This window comes from Dreissena polymorpha, chromosome 9, assembly GCF_020536995.1.
Source record: "Dreissena polymorpha isolate Duluth1 chromosome 9, UMN_Dpol_1.0, whole genome shotgun sequence".
Taxonomy (NCBI): Eukaryota; Metazoa; Mollusca; class Bivalvia; order Myida; family Dreissenidae; genus Dreissena; species Dreissena polymorpha.
In genome coordinates, this window is record NC_068363.1 from 45,401,812 (window position 1) to 45,423,836 (window position 22,025).

The 22,025-nt window shown below is 37.2% G+C and overlaps 1 protein-coding gene across 2 annotated transcripts in view; it reads left to right on the forward strand.

Moving 5' to 3' along the window:
* Positions 1-19,138, forward strand: part of LOC127846350 (tetratricopeptide repeat protein 5-like) — an 89,868-nt gene extending 70,730 nt beyond the window's left edge. For both annotated transcript variants that reach the window (XM_052377526.1, XM_052377525.1), the window contains exons 8-10: positions 2,258-2,472; positions 13,327-13,471; positions 14,738-19,138. In XM_052377526.1, the coding sequence (XP_052233486.1) occupies positions 2,258-2,472; positions 13,327-13,471; positions 14,738-14,857 (480 nt within the window). In that variant the 3' untranslated portion in view covers positions 14,858-19,138. The remainder of the gene's footprint in view (positions 1-2,257; positions 2,473-13,326; positions 13,472-14,737) is intronic.
* The last annotated feature ends 2,887 nt before the right edge of the window (positions 19,139-22,025 follow it).

Genomic DNA, 22,025 nt, shown 5'->3' on the forward strand with positions numbered 1-22,025 from the left:
TTGTTATCTCAGGTGAGCAAATTTGGGCCTTTCAGGCCCATTTTTTATGAAATACCTCTTTTAAATAAAAAATTCCATAAAAGCGGAACACAGACGAAACATAGTCAACACAGGCTAATCTTGGATGACACTTTCTGTCTGGACTGCTTTTTATGCCCCCCTTGGAAGAAGAGGGGGTATATTGTTTTGCACATGTCAGTCTGTCCGTCTGTCAGTCTGTCCATCCACCAAATGGTTTCCGAATGATAACTCAAGAACGCTTAGGTCTAGGATCATAAAACTTCATAGGTACAATGATCATGAGTGGCAGATGACCCCTATTGATTTTCAGGTCACTAGGTCAAAGGTCACAGAGACTTGAAACAGTAAAATGGTTTCCGGATGATAACTCAAAAACGCTTCGGCCTAGGATCATGAAACTTCATAGGTACATTGATCATGACTGGCAGATGACCCCTATTGATTTTCAGGTCACTAGGTCAAAGGTTAAGGTCAAAGTGACTCGAAACAGTAAAATGGTTTCCGGATGATAACTCAAGAAATCTTTGGCCTAGGATCATGAAACTTCATAGGTACATTGATCATGACTGGCAGATGACCCCTATTGATTTTCAGGTCACTAGGTCAAAGGTCAAGGTCACAGTGACTCGAAACAGTATAATGGTTTCTGAATGATAACTCAAGAATGCTTAGGCCTAGGATCATGAAACTTCATAGGTACATTGATCATGACTGGCAGATGACCCCCATGGATTTTCAGGTCACTTGGACAAAGGTCAAGGTAACAGTGACTCGAAACAGTAAAATAGTTTCCGGATGATAACTCAATAATGCTTAGGCCTTGGATCATGATACTTTATAGGTACATTGATCATGACTTGCAGATGACCCCTTTTGATTTTCAGGTGACTAGGTCAAAGGTCAAGGTCACTGATCTGAAGCAGTAAAATGGTTTCTAACGGATTCACACAATGGCTGCCACTACAACTAACTCCCCATTTTGAGGGCATGCGTGTTTTACAAACTGCCCTTGTTCTTATAGTAAATTCTTCCTTTACATGTAAAATTCCATACAAGTGGAGAGTGTAGTTCCCCAATAAATCTTACTTTGTACAATTATTTCAACTGGATTTAAGCATATTAACAGGACTTAAGTAGGTGAAACTGTATTTCATAATGTGGTCTTGTTTACTATTTCTATGAGGTCATGTACAGTTTATTTTAAAGGATATGAATCCCTATTACTCTAATATGGAAAATGCATGATCAACATGTGATCTTGCTAAAGCCCACCATTTGCAGAATGAGGCTTGTATAATTCTGGCTAAGTTGGCTTCTTTTTTATGTTCCCCAGAATATATTGGGGGACATAATGTTTTTGCCCTGTCTGTTGGTTTGTTTGTTGGTTTGCGTCAAATTTTAACATTTGCCATAACTTTTGCAATATTGAAGATAGCAACTCGATATTTGGCATGCATGTGTATTTCATGGAGCTGCACATTTTGAGTGGTGAAAGGTCAAGGTCATCCTTCAAGGTCAAATATATAGATCAAAATAACTAAACTTTAACATTTGCCATATCTTTTGCAATATTGAACATAGAAACTTCATATTTGGCATGCATGTGTATCTCATGGAACTGCACATTTTGAGTGGTGAAAGGTCAAGGTCAAAGGTCAAATATATGTGTCAAAATCGCTCATTTACTATACACTATAACTTCGTAACGACTTCTCAAATGCATATAGAGCTGCACATTTTAATTTGTACAATGTTAAGGTCAAGGTCATCGTGAAAGGTAAATTTTCATTTTAAATATGCCAAAACGTCAGTACCACTTTATACAGATACTTAATATTTTACATGCATGTGTTACGCATACAGCTGAACGTATTAATCGGTGATGTGTCAAGATCATCCTTCAAGGTCATATACTTAAAAATGCCTATACCTTTTTAACTATTGTACATAGCATGCCAAACATTTGCCATAACTTTTGCGATTTTGAACATAGCAACTTCATATTTGGCATGCATGTGTACCTCATGGAGCTGCACATTTTGAGTCGTGAAAGGTCAAGGTCATCCTGCAAGGTCAAGGCCATCCTTCAAGGTCCAAGGTCAAATATATGGGTCAAAATCGCTAATTTAATATACACTACATAGCATGCTAGGGGGGCAAAGTGTTTCTCAAATGCATCTTGTTTTAAATTGTTTAAATATTCTACATCCTAGGCAAAGTAATGTTGTCTGTCTAGGGCAAGGTTCGAGGTAAGCGTCTACAGACTCTTTCCCAGTCTCCACGTGACTCCGCCCTGGGTCCGTACGCAGGTGGAGGCTACACTAGCGCAGCAGGGAAGACGGTAAAGTTGATGCGATGCACGTTCAAGGATCTGGATGATGGTGTCAACCCGGAGAGGGTCGTACTGGGGAAAGTGGCCTGTACTGTGCCCACAGAAGAACTCGTTCCTTTGTATGTTGGATATTGATTTTGATAGGGCTTACTCTGCCATTTGCAAAATTAGTCAATGGCTACAAATTAGCAATTTAGCTCAAGAAATTTCCATTTAGCTTAATTTGTTAGGCCTGCAGATTTTTTTCCAAAATGCTTTCAGGTTCTGATCTTATTTGGTGTGAGCTTACCAACATGACTTTAAGATCTGCGGCTTCAAAGTGCAGTTTGGGGCATTGTGTTTCACAAAAACAGCTCTTGTCTCTTTTTTATAGCCCATTTAATTATCCCCAAAAAGACGGATTCTAATGTGATATGATATATTTAGCTGAATAAAACTTTTAGCAAGGGGAGGACCATTTTTATGCAAATTTTGATTTTGTCATTTTTTAACAAATATTTAGTCAATCTTTTTATTCCATGTCATTATTTCTTATAATACTTTCAAATCTTGTTCAAATAATATTCTTGACTTATAAAACAGCTCAATTCATGATATAGGTCTTCAGGTTAAAATCAGGAAATTTCATAGCTTAATAATGCAACATGTGCAAGAATTGCTAAAGATGATTCACTTCAATCCTTAATGCATTATAAACACTAACAACGTATGTTTTTACAAGGAATTCCTGCCACTATTGGCAATTATTGCCAAACGGTCACCATTTTTCCACCATGTTCACCATCCCCTGACATTGTAAAGTGAATTATGGGATAAGCTTGTATTTCACATCCAATGGAGACAGGAGGAATTCCATTGAACATGATCATTCTTGTAACCAGATACGCCAGTATCAGGCATTGGGCATTTACTGCTCCTGGGTAGCTTTAAGGATATCATGATTGCTAACGTTTGTCAGTTTGTGCATGCATTTCCTTTTTAGCTCATCTATTTTTTGAAAAAAAAATTATGAACTATTGTCATCACCTTGGCGTCAGCGTCTGCGTCCGGTTAAGTTTTGCGTTTAGGTCCACTTTGCTCATAAGTATCAATGCTATTGCATTCAAACTTGGTACACTTACTGACTATCATAAGGGGACTGGGCAGGCAAAGTTAGATAACTCTGGCGTGCATTTTGACAGAATTATGTGCCCTTTTTATACTTAGACAATTGAAAATTTTGGTTAAGTTTTGTGTTTAGGTCCATTTTATTCCTTAAGTATCAAAGCTTTTGCTTTCATACTTGCAACACTTACTAACTATCATAAGGAGACTGTGCAGGCAAAGTTATGTAACTCTGACTGGCATTTTGACAGAATTATGTGCCCTTTTTATACTTAGAAAATTGAAAATTTGGTTAAGTTTTGTGTTTAGATCCACTTTATTCCTAAAGTATCAAAGCTATTGATTTCATACTTGCAACACTTACTAACTGTCATAAGGGGACTGTGCAGGCAAAGTTATGTAACTCTGACTGGCATTTTGACGGAATTATGGACCCTTTATACTTAGAAAATTGAAAATTTGGTCAAGTTTTCTGTTTTGGTCCACTTTACCCCTAAAGTATCATAGATATTGCTTTCATACTTGGAACACAAGCAAACTATCATAAGGGGACAGTAAATGACAAGTTTTACAGAATTATGGCCCTTTTTTGACTTAGTAACTTTGAATATATGGTTAAAATTATAGTTTAGATCCACTTTTTTTTTAACGATCATCTAATAAATGGCCATCACACCCTCACACTATACCCCCCCCAATTTTTCTTTTTTGAAACATGGTTAAAAAACACAAATATTTATTTTTATTATTTTATTTTTGAAATACCGTCCAACCTTCCCACCCAAGAATCCCCACCCACAAAAAAAAATTTTTTTGTTTTGCATTTTTTTTTTTGCATTTTTGGAAGATAATGTAATAAATGACCACACCCCCACACTATACACCCCTCTCCACTACACCCCTCCCTCCTTTGTGATTGAAATTGAGATAGGTCCCTACACCTTTAAAAAGAAAAATAGATGAGCAGTCTGCACTTGCAAGGCGGTGCTCTTGTTTGTCTTAAGACTTGACCTCTTGTACTGCAGGGCAGATTTTTATGAAGCTTCACAGGAATTTTCTTTTACAGTTTTTATTCTCTGAATACCCTATTTGAAAGTTGTTCAAATCATTCTGTTCCGTTTAGTGCAGGTCACCGGGGCGCACAATAGATTTATATAGGACAAATAATTTAAAAGTCTAATTCCTTAAACGAACAAAGGTCAAAAGTGTAACATTTGGTATGGTGTAATATAAATATGGCTTAAGCTCAATAACTCTAGTTTGGATTCAGGTTTTGCACTGAAACTGCATGTGCCAGTAGCTTACATGCAGACTAAGTGTGATTTCGCATATTGTACCAAGTAGGTCAAGGTCACTGTTACTACACTACGTCTAGCGCGATTTCTGCCATCCACATCGCATCACTGTGATTCAGCCCAGAGTGGACAATTACTATCTCACCACGATACACCGTTGAACACGGTGATTTTGCCGTGGCGAATTGCGGTGTCAGTCTCGGCGTTATCGGGAAATTGATCTCACAGTGGACCACCGCGATAGCGGTGGTACACCACGGTCTAGGTGGTTCGCGGTGAAATACATGTGCAACAACAACATTATACAACTGTACGGTCTGCAATATCGAAATGTAAATGCTCATTCACATATCGAAATGTACATGCTCATTCACATTGCAGATCGTATAATGTTGTTTTTTTAACTTTGTATGTACATGTATTACATGCACTTCATAATAAAATCACCGAATGTTCAACTCTTTTTAGTCTCGTGTTTGCCCTCTTTACAGAATCATTGACATGTCTTACATGGAGCCTAAGTATAGTTTGCGTTTCATGCTTCAGGTTTTGTTATCCCCCGCCAGAGGCAGAGGGATATTGTTTTTGCGTTGTCCGTCCATCTGTCCGGCCGGCACTTTTGTGTCCGGAGCCATATCTTGGAAGTGCTTTGGCGGATTTCATTGAAACTTCGTATGAGTATATATATTCATAAGAGGATGATGCACGCCAAATGGAATTGTACACCATCTGTTAAAAATAGAGTTATGGCCCTTTGTATCTTGAAAAAATGCTTTTTACTATAGGCACTTTTATGTCCGGAGCCATATCTTGGAAGTGCTTTGGTGGATTTCATTGAAACTTGGTATGAGTATATGTATGCATAAGAGGATGATGCACGCCAAATGGCATTGTACACCATCTGTTAAAAACAGAGTTATGGCCTTTTGTATCTTGAAAAAATGCTTTTTACTATAGGCACTTTTGTGTCCGGAGCCATATCTTGGAAGTGCTTTGGCGGATTTCATTGGACCTTGATATGGGTATATATATGCATAAGAGGATGATGCAAGCCAAATGGAATTGTATACCATCAGTTAAAAACAGAGTTATGGCCCTTTGTATCTTGAAACAAGAAATATCTTTAAAAAAGATATACGGCGTTGATTGTGGTCGATGTTTATGAACGATCAAAAGTTATCTCTATGAGATAAAAAGTAGCGGATGCCTTTTTTCTGCGCAGTTCTTAGCTACATCACAAGCAAATCAATTACGGGGTGTTGCGCCAGATTTCGTGGCTTATTTTGCTTTATGTGATATTATTACTCAGATATCTATATTTACAGAATAGAAAAACACAAGAAACATGAAAATAAACGAGTGCATATAGGTCAGCCGGCAATACTCGAATCTTATTTAATTGCATAATTATAGTATAGTGAATTATTGTGCTCATGCTTAATAAACTGGTCTAAATGGATAAATATTTCTAATTAATTTTATCAAAATTGGTCCTTATCATGCAAATGTTGAAAACATATTAAAAATCGATGATTGACATACCAAAATAATATCGTCGAATATCTTTATTTAGTATCTTTCTGATCAAAACAGACTTCAAGTGCACAAAGTTTACGAGACGGCGTTTATATAAAGATTTCTGTAACTGACCGCAAACTGACCTTGATACCTTGCGGATTGGAATGTAATGCATTAAAGTTAGGTAACAATTCTGCTGCTGAAACTACGGCTTTTTACGCCAACTGTACACGACCAAGGCAACAGCTGTGCCTAAAATATTGATATATAAAACTAGCATAGATTCCAATTTTTTCCTTCAATGAAAAGATCGCAACCCCTTCTGCGAACTCAGGTGATGAACTGTATATAAACTCTGACGTTCACACACTGACCGCGAATTGACCCGAAACCTTGCGGGTTGAAATGCAATGCAAGTAAGTACTAAATATGAGAATATAGCCTTCAGTATAAACGCTTTTGCGCTGGTAATTCTCTGAAAATAAAAGGTGAACGCACAAACTGTATTTATGTCAAAAATTGATTGTAAAACTGTTCTATCTATTGAGCCTTTTCATAAGAGATAAAATTGTTTCATGCAGTAAAACAGTGTTACAAAGACGCGGATATGTTTCCAATGTTCTGGTGTTATACTCAAATCAGCCAATGGAATAAATGAAGTGTATTCATTCGTACCGAGCCGCGGGAAATTTTATTTGAATATTATTGGACACTTACAAAGGTCAAGTCAGGGTGAAAAGCTGGCTTAATACAGCTTACGCCGAAAAATGCTTTTTACTATAGACACTTTTGTGTCTGGAGCCATATCTTGGAAGTGCTTTTGGCAGATTTCATTGAAACCAGAGGCGGAGGGATATTGTTTTGGCGCTGTCCGTCACTTTTGTGTCAAGAGCCTTATCTTGGAAGTGCTTTTGCGGATTTCATTGAAACTTGGTATGAGTATATATATTGATAATAGGATGATGCACGCCAAATGGCATTGTACACCACCGGATAATAACAGAGTTATGGCCCTTTGTATCTTCAAAAAAATGCTTTTTTAGTGTCAAATATAACACTTTTGTGTCCAGAAGTATATAGGCGGAGGATATCAATTCAACGAATTTGCTTGTTTCAATTGTTTCTGCATAAAGTTTCCCTTGTTGTTCTTAATTAAAGATTTGTTTTTTGTTAACCTTTCGAAAACCCTTGCTCGTTTGTGTACATATAGCTCGCCAACAATAACATACATACATGTTACATCTTAGTCATGCGAAAAGATCAGTTGTGAGTTTGTATACCTGTTCTTTGTTCAATAACAAGTTCATTTTGAAACATACACTGTATGTAAAATAACGTAAAAAAATAAATCGTAATATTATGGTAAATATAGATTTACTTATTGTGTTACAATAATGCTGTGCATTGAGCAAATACAATGTATATCAAATTTATAAAGTATCGATAAGAAGTGTTGTTAAGAAATGGCGGTGAATTTAACGAGTCATAATTTCAAATTTATCTTTTTTAAACGCCTGTTTAAAAAAAAACGGGACGTATTATAGTTTCACCTTGGCGGCGGGCGGGTGGGTGGGCAGGCGGTCGGCGTCCACAGCAGTTTCCACTCTCTCATTCAAATAGTTTTTATCCGATCTTCACCAAACTTAGTCAGAAGTTGTATCTAGACAATAACTAGGTCAAGTTCGAATATGGGTCATGCCGGGTCAAAAACTAGGTCACAGGGTCACTTAGTGCATTTCAAGCATTTAGCATGGTGTCCGCTCTCTAATTGAAGTAGTTTTAATCCGATCTTCACCAAACTTGGTCAAAAGTTGTATCTAGAAATATTTAGGTCAAGTTTTAATATGGGTCATGCCGGGTCAAAAACTAGGTCACAGGGTCACTTAGTGCATTTCAAGCATTTAGCATGGTGTCCGCTCTCTAATTGAAGTAGTTTTCATCCGATCTTCACCAAACTTGGTCAAAAGTTGTATCTAGACAATATTTAGGTCAAGTTTTAATATGGGTCATGCCGGGTCAAAAACTAGGTCACAGGGTCACTTAAACCATTTCAAGCATTTAGCATGGTGTCTGCTCTCTTATTGAAGTAGTTTTCATCCGATCTTCACCAAATTTGGTCAGAAGTTGTGTCTAGACAATGTCTTCATGTAGGTCAAGTTCAAATATGGGTCATGCCAGGTTAAAAACTAGGTCACGAGGTCACTTAGTGCATTTCAAGCATTTAGCATAGACTCCACTTTCTAATTGAAGTAGTTTTCATCAGATCTTCACCAACTTTGGTCAGAAGTTGTGTCTAGATGATATGTAGGTCAAGTTCAAATATGGGTCATGGTAAAGTTATTAAGTTGTCCAAAGCCTTAAAAGGGGCGTATCTTGTGACAGTTTGGCACTCTTGTTAAAACTGTTTTACTCTTTTATTTCAGATTATTTCGGAAAATAATGAATAAAGTAACAACGCTGACAAGTTTTTTTATTATTAATATTTTAAACATGCATTTAAATACTGATTATGTTGTAAATATGATTTTGTTATACATGTATATGTATGCCTATTTATTGTACATGTGCCGTATTACAAAACGAATAAAACGCTTGTTTTCTTACGAAATAATGATGGAGAATTTGATGTCTACATAATTTACTATATCAAATGAAATGGAGAATTTGTTGTTTACATTTATTTACACATAACAGAACAGATGGTATTTGAACGCATCTTCTCACTTCTGTCGGTATTTTCTATTGCAATCAAAACAAATATTCATCTACTAGATAAGACGGCGATATATTTTGATATAATTAGGTTAATTGGTAAATAACGAAACTCTAATTTGACATTCACAGAAACTAATTACCAATAAACAGATCTTTTATAATAAATATAGTAATTATAAACTCTAAATGGGAGTCACTAAAATAGTCAAAATCAAATTACACGTAACATGTTGATATGTAATTATTGGCAAGCTATACGTGCACAAATGAGAAAGCATTTCCAAAATTTTAAATAAACAACAAGTAAATCTTCACGCAGAAACTGTAGAAACAAAACATAAAGTACATCACGCTCGATGTACGACATGTCAAATGATTCTGGAACGAGGGTAAACAATAGAAAATAATGACGATTGTTAACAATCAAGTTACAATGTATAAAAATGTACATACAAATGTAACAAAACATTCTAGATCTTTGCAAAAATTATACGGTCTGCAATATCGAAATATACATGTTCATTCACATTTACCTGTATTTCACCGCAAACCACCGAGGCCGCGGTGGTCCACCACAATCACGGTGGTCCACCGTGAGATCGATTTCCCGATAACGCCCCCAGTGTTCAGCCACTGTTGACGCGATCTATCATGGTGGAAAGATTTTCCACGCTCACGAAAAATTGTCCACGGTGGGAGTGTGGTGGATGGCAAAAATCGCGCTAGACGTAGTGTAACTAAGTTTGGATGGAGGTATTGCTCTAATATTTTGTGTGCAGGTTGTTTAAAACAGAGCTATGATAGCAGTACATTTTGGCTGGTCAGATAAAGGTGCTATGATAGCAGTACATTTGGGCTGGTCAGATAAAGGTGCTATGATAGCAGTACATTTGGGCCGGTCAGATAAAGGGGCTATGATAGCAGTACATTTGGGCCAGTCAGATAAAAGTGCTATGATAGCAGTCAGATAAAGGTCAAGCTATGATAGCAGTACATTTGGGCCTGTCAGATAAAGGTCAAGCTATGATAGCAGTACATTTGGGCCGGTAAGATAAAGGTCAAGCTATGATAGCAGTACATTTGGGCCAGTAAGATAAAGGTCAAGCTATGATAGCAGTGCATTTGGGTCAGTAAGATAAAGGTCAAGCTATGATAGCAGTGCATGATAAAGGTCAAGCTATGATAGCAGTACATTTGGGCCAGTCAGATAAAGGCCAAGCTATAATAGCAGTACAATTGGGTCAATAAGATAAAGGTCAAGCTATGATAGCAATACATTTGGGCCAGTCAGATAAAGGCCAAGCCATGATAGCAGTACATTTGGGCCAGTCAGATAAAGGTCAAGCTATGATAGCAGTACATTTGGGCCAGTCAGATAAAGGCCAAGCTATGATAGCAGTACACTTGGGCCAGTCTGATAAAGGCCAAGCTATGATAGCAGTACACTTGGGCCTGTCAGATAAAGGTCAAGCTATGATAGCAGTATGTTTGGGCCTGTCAGATAAAGATCAAGCTATGATAGCAGTACATTTGGGTCAGTAAGATAAAGGCCAAGCTATGATAGCAGTGCATTTGGGCCAGTCAGATAAAGGTCAAGCTATGATAGCAGTACACTTTGGCCAGTCAGATAAAGGTCAAGCTATGATAGCAGTACACTTTGGCCAGTCAGATATAGGTCAAGCTATGATAGCAGTACACTTTGGCCTGTCAGATAAAGGTCAAGCTATGATAGCTGTACGTTTGGGCCTGTCAGATAAAGGTCAAGGTCGCTCTTACTAAAGAAAGAAATGTTTCTGCTAAATGGGCTAATGTGGTTAATGTTTTTTGTGCAAAAGTGTTGACATAGGGGTTCCTTAATCCCATTTTCAAACAAATTTGAATACAAAAACTACAAATACATGATGTTAGTATTAATTTCAATCCATAGTTGAATTTCTCTGCTCAGAAACCTCACTTACCAAAGTTGTTCAGGATTGTGGAATCCTTTCTAAGTAAAATAATCTGCATTCATGCAGCACTAAACTAGTATTTGTCATATGTTGCTGATATCTATTTGCCTGCTTGATGTTGGTAACATATTACCTGGTGCAAGAGGTAATACCATGTAGTTGATATTATGCTTCTTAAATATCGCAGGAAATAGATATGCTGTTGGTTCAAATGCCCACATGAATATGACAGCACTCTCTATAGAACGTTATCAATCTCTGTTTCCGGCACATTTTGCATGTTACATGAGGCAGAACCGTGAGCAGTGCGCTCCATATTTGGATATAAGGATGTGTTGTGTCCAGACCATTTTGCATGTTACATGAGGCAGAACCGTGAGCAGTGCGCTCCATATTTGGATATAAGGATGTGTTGTGTCCAGACCATTTTGCATGTTACATGAGGCAGAACTGTGAGCAGTGCGCTCCATATTTGGATATAAGGATGTGTTGTGTCCAGACCATTTTGCATGTTACATGAGGCAGAACCGTGAGCAGTGCGCTCCATATTTGGATATAAGGATGTGTTGTGTCCAGACCATTTTGCATGTTACATGAGGCAGAACCGTGAGCAGTGCGCTCCATATTTGGATATAAGGATGTGTTGTGTCCAGACCATTTTGCATGTTACATGAGGCAGAACCGTGAGCAGTGCGCTCCATATTTGGATATAAGGATGTGTTGTGTCCAGACCATTTTGCATGTTAGGTTAGGCAGAACCGTGAGCAGTGCGCTCCATATTTGGATATAAGGATGTGTTGTGTCCAGACCATTTTGCATGTTACATGAGGCAGAACCGTGAGCAGTGCGCTCCATATTTGGATATAAGGATGTGTTGTGTCCAGACCATTTTGCATGTTAGGTTAGGCAGAACCGTGAGCAGTGCGCTCCATATTTGGATATAAGGATGTGTTGTGTCCAGACCATTTTGCATGTTACATGAGGCAGAACCGTGAGCAGTGCGCTCCATATTTGGATATAAGGATGTGTTGTGTCCAGACCATTTTGCATGTTACATGAGGCAGAACCGTGAGCAGTGCGCTCCATATTTGGATATAAGGATGTGTTGTGTCCAGACCATTTTGCATGTTACATGAGGCAGAACCGTGAGCAGTGCGCTCCATATTTGGATATAAGGATGTGTTGTGTCCAGACCATTTTGCATGTTAAGTTAGGCAGAACCGTGAGCAGTGCGCTCCATATTTGGATATAAGGATGTGTTGTGTCCAGACCATTTTGCATGTTACATTAGGCAGAACCGTGAGCAGTGCGCTCCATATTTGGATATAAGGATGTGTTGTGTCCAGACCATTTTGCATGTTACATGAGGCAGAACCGTGAGCAGTGCGCTCCATATTTGGATATAAGGATGTGTTGTGTCCAGACCATTTTGCATGTTACATGAGGCAGAACCGTGAGCAGTGCGCTCCATATTTGGATATAAGGATGTGTTGTGTCCAGACCATTTTGCATGTTACATGAGGCAGAACCGTGAGCAGTGCGCTCCATATTTGGATATAAGGATGTGTTGTGTCCAGACCATTTTGCATGTTACATGAGGCAGAACCGTGAGCAGTGCGCTCCATATTTGGATATAAGGATGTGTTGTGTCCAGACCATTTTGCATGTTACATGAGGCAGAACCGTGAGCAGTGCGCTCCATATTTGGAAATAAGGATGTGTTGTGTCCAGACCATTTTGCATGTTACATGAGGCAGAACCGTGAGCAGTGCGCTCCATATTTGGATATAAGGATGTGTTGTGTCCAGACCATTTTGCATGTTACATGAGGCAGAACCGTGAGCAGTGCGCTCCATTTTTGGATATAAGGATGTGTTGTGTCCAGATCATTTTGCATGTTACATGAGGCAGAACCGTGAGCAGTGCGCTCCATATTTGGATATAAGGATGTGTTGTGTCCAGATCATTTTGCATGTTACATGAGGCAGAACAGTGAGCAGTGCGCTCCATATTTGGATATAAGGATGTGTTGTGTCCAGATCATTTTGCATGTTAGGTTAGGCAGAAATGTGTACAATACTCTCTATAACTCGGATTCAAATATTTGATTTTGTAAGAAAATAATTTATATGCTGCATAAAAACTAAAATTGAATTATATAGTCACATCAAATGTTTAGATTAGTTTAAACCTATTTCTTTTAGCTCCACTGGATCAAAAGCCTCAGGCCTATTGAAATGCTCTCAACATCCACGACGTCCTAAAAATGTTAAAAAATCAAATGTTTGTGCAGACAACTGTATTAATTGTACTGTATAAGGAGTCATTACCATCCAATGACCATACAACTATAAAATACTCTATATTTGAACATTTCTATCTCCGTTTCCAGCACATTTTGCATGTTAGATGAGGCAGAGACGTGTGTGCCGGTCAATGTGTATAATCTGGCCCAGGGGTCAGGGGTCAAAATAGGGGACACAGTCGCGATTCCTGAACCCTTCCTACAGCACGTCAGGGTCAGCCATAAGGGAAAGGTAATTTGTACCTACAAACCTTGGTTTTGGGAAACTTGACTTAATGCATTTGTGCAAAGTGTTGTCCCATTTTAGCCTGTGCAGTCTGCACAGGCTAATTGGGACAACACTTTCGGTCTTAAGTGGATTTTTTATTCTATTTGCAACGCAAATAGGCTTTTGTTATACTGCATTTCAAAATCACAGGGGAAACGGTTGTCTTTTTCCAAGCTTTCCCTGATTTTGGGCAGACAAAATAGATATTTAATATAGTATTTTGTAATTCTTACAATTTTTCATTTATAAACTTTTTTCTAACATTTTCTTTCAAGAACATTGCTTACAACATTTTAATATAGTGAATTTTTCTAAGACCGTTTTACGTGAAAAAACGTTCTTAGAAACTAAAACAATTAGCTTTCGTAAAACAATTCTGTTATTTGCAAAAGCAAGTTATTTTTAGAAAATTACCATCTACAAGGCAAACTTAAAAGAATTACATCCCTTGAAAACAAAGTAAGACAATTATATAACTGCTTCATGTAAGGTAGGGGGCTTATATTGCTTGGCAATAGTCTTGTTCTTCATAAAAAAATCTTTTTGATAGACTTTTACATTTTCATTTAGACAACTAATCCTTTAACATTTACTTCAGCAGAAACTTCCCTGTATCTTGCAAATAGAATTTCAACGCCATCAGCGCTCTCTTGTTAAAAAGAGACTTCCTATAAACAATAAACTCCAGAATGGCGGAGAGTGTATTCCCTGATTAGCCAAATCTGGGACAATACTTTACTCCCATGCATTAAGCCCAGTTTTCTTAGAAGAAAAATCATTCCAACAACTGCTTATTTTGTTTTTCATATTTCATATTCTTCAAACATTGTAAACTAACTACTTATTTGAAATTTTAGGTTCTCCATAAATTGTTTTATGACCAGGGCAATGAATTCAGACATTGTGGGAAAGAAATGGAAAACTCACATGTTAAAAAGAATTCTATATTGTTAACAAAGCTGCAACATGTTTATTCATAATGTAATAAGTATGCATATATGTAAGCGCTTATATTGTTACAGATGGCTTGTTCTATTTTTGCAAGGGTTTCATGTAAATATTGCAAATAACATGTGATTAATGAAAGTACGTGTTTTTCATATCTAATTTCCAATGGCAATATAAACTTAATGTAAAAAACAAAACATGACCCTTAAAAGAGCTACTATGTACTATAACCTCTTATATTACATAACGTAAGCATACAAAATATTTAAAACTTCTTTCCAGGAATTTGACTACAAGAGCATACGAGTCAGTACGCCGGTCGTGCTAGTTGTGAATGGAAGAAAACTTGGCCGTGACAAACAAGTTGGCACTGTCCTTGTTGTAAACAATCTCCTTGACTGAGAAACTACTTGAGAAAGAGAGAAAATATTGGTGGGAAATGTATAACAGAAAGCTGAGATTTTGTTATCATTGCACTGACTTCTCAACAATAAAGACTGTTGTGAGAAGATAAAGCTGAAACACACTATTTTCCTATTTGCAATAAGCATGCAATACTGTAAGTGTAGACTGAATCTGCTTCTGCTTAGCACAAAATTACTTTCAGAAATTCTTTAAAAAAAATAGATTTATCAAGTTATAAGCATGGAACTGTTGTACCGGTATTACATTTTTTAGTAAGATAATTTTCACAAACATCAAAAAAGCAGATCAGATCAATAAATTGTCTCTGGTTCTCAGATGAGCACACCAGGGCCTGTGGCCGTCTTGTTTGTCTCACTCATTGCTTGGGAACTTGTACATCTCTGGGATACGACAATTGCAAACAAATTTTCAAACATTACTTTGTCCTTGACACAATTTGAAATCATGAACAATTTTTATTCAGTATCATAAAGGAAGTTTTTCATTGATCTCAATCATATATATGTATATATATTGCATTATGTTCATATCCACAAGTATGTTCTTTTTTATAGTACAAGGTGGGAAGTAGAAAGGCATAAATATCTTCATCAGATCCTGTAAATCCAACATGTATTAATCATGTATGATAAAACAAGCAAGATTGCTTCATAATACTGTAAACGTATAGAAATTCGTTGGTATGAAAATTCGTGGTTTAATAAAAAACAACTACTTCGTTGACACGTAATTTCCTGGATTTCACATTTTCGGGGAAGACTTACCGTCATAATAATTAAACTTTTATTAAAATAACTAGAGTAATAACGAAGCATAATCAGCTAATCTGTGTTGACAGCAAGACTTGATGTTAATGTGCACTTAAGCATGAAAGTGTTGCCGATAATTGCCGATAAGAGCAATAAAGCGGCGCACTTGTGGGTCCCCGCTCGCTAATTGCCATCAATGTTGTTTTGACAATGTTTGCAATACTCAGCGCAATCTGTCCCCTAGTAGTAACAATTGAGTAATAAGGTCCCAAAAATACACGTGTGAAAACTGTTATGTCTCTTTTAACTTTAATTGGCACTAATTGACATACGTGATAAATCTGCAAACTGTTAATATGACGACGTCACAAAAAAGAGAACAATCATTGATGTACAGTTTAAAAACCGTTCTTGATTTAAAAAAGTATTATTACCCAAACACTTTACATTTTTAATCCGGAAATGTTACTTACCCGGTAGTCAAATTATAGTGAAATGTGACCAACTGAAGTGAAGTTACTATTACAAAAAACAAATATCTCGGATAACCGACCACGAAAGAAAATGTCTGAAATGACCGATTCGGATTAAAAATGTATACATAATCGTTGGTACTTGAATTCGTGGTTCAGCAGGCCAACGAAATCCACGAAAATTCGTACCCCACGAAATTTAATGGTTTTACAGTATATTGTTATGATGTACCAGTATACACACAACAATTGAAACTTGATTATATAAGGATAATCATTTTAAAGATATGGATTTACTATTTGCCTGATAGATATGGATTTACTATTTGGCTGATAGATATGGATTTACTATTTGTCTGATAGATATGGATTTACTATTTGCCTGATAGATATGGATTTACTATTTGCCTGATAGATATGGATTTACTATTTGCCTGATAGATATGGATTTACTATTTGTCTGATAGATATGGATTTACTATTTGCCTGATAGATATGGATTTACTATTTGTCTGATAGATATGGATTTACTATTTGTCTGATAGATATGGATTTACTATTTGCCTGATAGATATGGATTTACTATTTGTCTGATAGATATGGATTTACCATTTGCCTCATAGATATGGATTTACTATTTGCCTGATAGATATGAATTTACTATTTGCCTGATAGATATGGATTTACTATTTGCCTGATACCTCCCTTACAGGCACCTCGACTTTGCTTCATTTTCGATCTTATAAAATGGATATAAATCGACCTTCAGGATTTTAAAACAAAATCTGAAAAGAAATTAGATGCATGTCATTTTTATTTGCTTTAATTATAAGACTTCATGTATTCTGTTTCTTTCTTTTTTAATTGTTTATTGAGTCTCAAATTATATCAACTAAGCTTTATTTATACATTATAGATTCTTATTGTGTGAAACATTCAACTTATGTTCAACTTAAAAAAACTCTCATAACATACAAGTGCTGTTTCCTGTTCATATATCAAGACACTTACAAGCTAACGTATGCAGTGTATATATCATTGTTAAACAATCCTTCATGTTATGTCAGACTATTGACATAATAGATATGACATAAAAGTTTTTGTTTTACTTCTGGATGTGTCTTTTAAACAGCATTCAGGTTATACAATTGTTGTTTTAACACTTAAATAAATCTATCTTTATCTGTTGATTGTGTAATATTATTATAAAGCACTTGTTAAAGGAATGTAAAGAGACATTTTTGTCATTGCTATGACAAATAAGGAAGTAATATGAGCTGCGTTCTTGGAAACCTTGGTTTAACGCATGTGAGTAGTGTTTTAAAAAATTAGCCTGTGCAGTCTTCACAGGTATGTACATGACATGTTTGCAAATGGTACAGTTAAGTAGTTTCACCAAGTGCTGTTGAGTTATAATATAACTAAATGTATTTCTTGAAGACAAAATAGATTAAAGTGAGATACTTGTCAATTAATTGTATTAGAACTTATGCCATTCAAGCATTTTCAGTGTGCATGGGCATTCATCTATCATTGTAAATCTTCATGAATTCTAACAGTTTTAATGTCCCCTGTTTCCTTTCATTGCTGTTTGTATTTGAGCCTCCCACTGGCAAAATGGGGCTAAATCCATGTGTAAAGTTTGGTCCCAGATTAACCCATGCAGTCTGTGTAAAGTTTGGTCCCAGATCAACCCATGCAGTCTACTAAATACATATGTAAAGTTTGGTCGCAGATTAACGCAGTCTGTGTAAAGTTTGGTCCCAGATCAACCCATGCAGTCTACTAAATACATGTGTAAAGTTTGGTCGCAGATTAACCCATGCAGTCTGTGTAAAGTTTGGTCCCAGATCAACCCATGCAGTCTACTAAATACATGTGTAAAGTTTGGTCCCAGATTAAGCCATGCAGTCTGTGTAAAGTTTGGTCCCAGATTAACCCATGCAGTCTGTGTAAAGTTTGGTCCCAGATTAACCCATGCAGTCTACTCATGCTTATTAGGGACCACACTTTCTGTTACACTGGATTTTTGCTAAGAATTGACTTCCTTTAAATGAAAAATACCTCAACAGCAGAAAGTTTTTTCCCTGATTAGCTGTGCATTCTGCACAGGCCAAACTGGAAGAACACTATGCACATGCATAAAGCCCCATTTTCCCAGAGCGAGGCTCAGTTGTTTCGTGTTGAGATCTTAAGTTGGCCTTTTTTATGTACTTTTTTTATTGTGTGTCGTATAGCTTCATTGCAGTTTATCAAAAGAATAAAACAGCCAATTTGAGGAATAAATGACCCTGTTGGAATTGCCTTTAATCTTGCATGGGCTTTCTATTTTTTACTGCACAAGGGATTTAAAAAAATATTCAGGGGTCAAAATAAATAATTCTATAAATTTGTTTTCGCTTCTTGGTAATTTTTGCATCTAAATGATGTAAAGGCAGATAATGTGAAGGAGTCAAAAGTAAAAAAAATTGTAAAATGCTTGCATAAAAAAGTGGGAATGCTTCAAATGAAATCCATGTAAAGGCTATGACTAAGGTTTTCATCCCCTTATAACGGTTATTCCTTTTTTGCTGACTTACTGGTTGTCTTATTAATTCAATAAGTTTCACCTGTATACAGTTATTCTGAAATGAATTATGAGATATGACATAAAAGTTTTTGTTTTACTTCTGGATGTGTCTTTTAAACAGCATTCATGTTATACAATTGTTGTTTTAACACTTAAATAAATTTAGCTTTATAGGAAATAGAAAGCTTCATTTTTAATTGTCTTTTGCACAAAATTCATACAGAACAAAACAAATGACTGACTTTATACAGTTTTTACCACATATTTGTATAAGTTATATATAATATTGTCCATTGTTTATGTTACATATCATTTAGAAATACCCAATATATGCGTTCCCAAAATCATGAACCAGATTGTCACATACTGCTACATACTGTGCTATTTATTTGAGTGATATTTTTGTGATTAACTTATTTTATTTGTGAATATTTTGATAGTGGAAATAAAACATGTAACATATTTATCAATATTTGTTGGTTTAATCTGCTTGCAACATAAAGTGTGAACGTATTGTTCAGTTAAATCATGTTAACTACATTTGCGATTATCATTGTGCACTTATTAAACAACAGGTTTCTATTTGAATGAAATATTAAAAATCACCTAATAGGAATATTGTTGCCCGAAAGTATCATTCACAAAAGAATAGTGTAGTTAAATTTTGCCATTATAATACTATTAACCTCCAAAACATGTTACGTTATTTCTCCAATCATCATAAAGAGAATTAACCACACCACAGACAGGAAAGAAGCTACAGAATATTAGGGCCCAGGGTGGGGTGGTTTTGTGATTAATATACCCTTAAAACATTTTTTATCAAAACAATAAATGTGAAATTCACTAAAGACAAAGGCTTTTGATGCCAAATTATTGTTAAGGTAATCGAAAACTTCGTAGTTGGTTTGGTGCATCGATTTTAATGAAATTTTGATTAAAGAAAAGCACGCCAAAGTCATTTCAATCTCAAACAGCACAACAAGCTCATTTCACACCCTCACCAGCACACCAAAGTCATTTCACACCCTCGCCAGCACACTAAGGTCATTTCACCCTCACCAGCACACTAAGGTCATTTCACACCCTCACCAGCACACCAAGGTCATTTCACACCCTCACCAGCACACTAAGATGATTACACACTCTAACCAGCACACCAAGGTCATTTCACCCTCACCAGCTCACTAAGGTCATTTCACACCCTCACCAGCACACCAAGGTCATTTCACACCCTCACTAGCACACTTAGGTCATTTCACACTCTAACCAGAACACCAAGGTCATTTCACCCTCACTAGCACACTAAGGTCATTTCACACCCTCACCAGCACACCAAGGTCATTTCACACTCTAACCAGCACACTAAAGTCATTTCACACTAACCAGCACACCAAGGTCATTTCACACCCTCACCAGTACACTAAGGTCATTTCACACCCTCACCAGCACACTAAGGTCATTTCACTCTCACCAGCACACTAAGGTCATTTCACCCTCACCAGCTCACTAAGGTCATTTCACCCTCACCAGCACACTAAGGTCATTTCACCCTCTACCAGCACACCAAGGTCATTTCACACTGTAACCAGCACACCAAGGTCATTTCACACTCTAACCAGCACACCAAGGTCATTTCACTCTCTAACCAGCACACTAAGGTCATTTCACTCTCTAACAGCATGCCAAGGTCAGTTCACACTCTAACCAGCACACCAAGGTCATTTCACACTTTACCAGCATGTCAAGGTCATTTCACACTATAACAAGCACACCAAGGTCATTTCACACTCTAACCAGCACACCAAGGTCATGTCATTCTCTAACAACACACCAAGGTCATTTCACACTCTACAAAGCACACCAAGGTCATTTCACGCTCTAACCAGCACACCAAGGTCATTTCACGCGCTTACCAGCACACCAAGGTCATTTCACACTGTAACCAGCGCACCAAGGTCATTTTACACTGTAACAAGCACATCAAGGTCATTTCACACTCTAACAAGCACACCAAGGTCATTTCACACTGTTACAAGCACACCAAGGTCATTTCACACTCTACAAAGCACACCAAGGTCATTTCAAACTATAACCAGCACACCAAGGTCATTTCACACTCTTACAAGCACACTTAGGTCATTTCACACTCCAACAAGCACACCAATGTCATTTCATTCTCTAACAACACACCAAGGTCATTTCACACTCTTAACAAGCACACCAAGGTCATTTTGCGCTCTAACCAGCACACCAAGGTCATTTCACACTGTAAACAGCCGACCAAGGTCATTTCACACTGTTACCAGCAAACCAAGGTCATTTCACACTGTAACCAGCACACCAAGGTCATTTCACACTCTAACCAGCACATCAAGTTTATTTCACACTCTAATAGTATGCCAAGGTCATTTCACACTGTAACCAGCACACCAAGGTCATTTCACTCTCTAACCAGCACACCAAGGTCATTTCGCACTCTAACAAGCAAACCAAGGTCATTTCACACTCTAACAAGCACACCAAGGTCATTTCATTCTCTAACAACACACCAAGGTCATTTCACACACTTAACAAGCACACCAAGGTCATTTTGCGCTCTAACCAGCACACCAAGGTCATCTCACACTGTAACCAGCAAACCAAGGTCATTTCACACTGTAACCAGCACACCAAGGTCATTTCACACTCTAACCAGCACATCAAGTTCATTTCACACTCTAATAGCATGCCAAGGTCATTTCACACTGTAACCAGCACACCAAGGTCATTTCACACTCTAACAGCATACCAAGGTCATTTCACACTCTAACCAGCACATCAAGGTCATTTCCCAGTCTTACCAGCACACCAAGGTCATTTCCCACTCTAACCAGCACATCAAGGTCATTTCCCACTCTAACCAGCACATCAAGGTCATTTCCCACTCTAACCAGCACACCAAGGTCATTTCCCACTCTAACCAGCACATCAAGGTCATTTCACACTCTAATAGCATGCCAAGGTCATTTCACACTTACTTCGTGCTTAATTCATTTCACACTCTCACTGCACGCTAAGGTCTTTTAACACTTGATGGCAAGCCAAGGTTTTAACAGGCACTTACAGCATGCGAAGTTTAATAGTATGTCAAGGTCATGTCACATTTACTTCGTGCTAAGGTTCTTTCACACTCTTACTGCACGCAAAGGTCAATTCACACTTAAAGGCAAGCCAAGGTTATTACAGGCCATTACAGCATGCCAAGGTCAATTCTTACTAGAGGGCAAGCAAAGGTTATAACAGGCTCTTACAGGCTGCCATGCCAAGGACATTTTAGTCTCTTACAGGATGTCAAGGTCATTTAAATCACA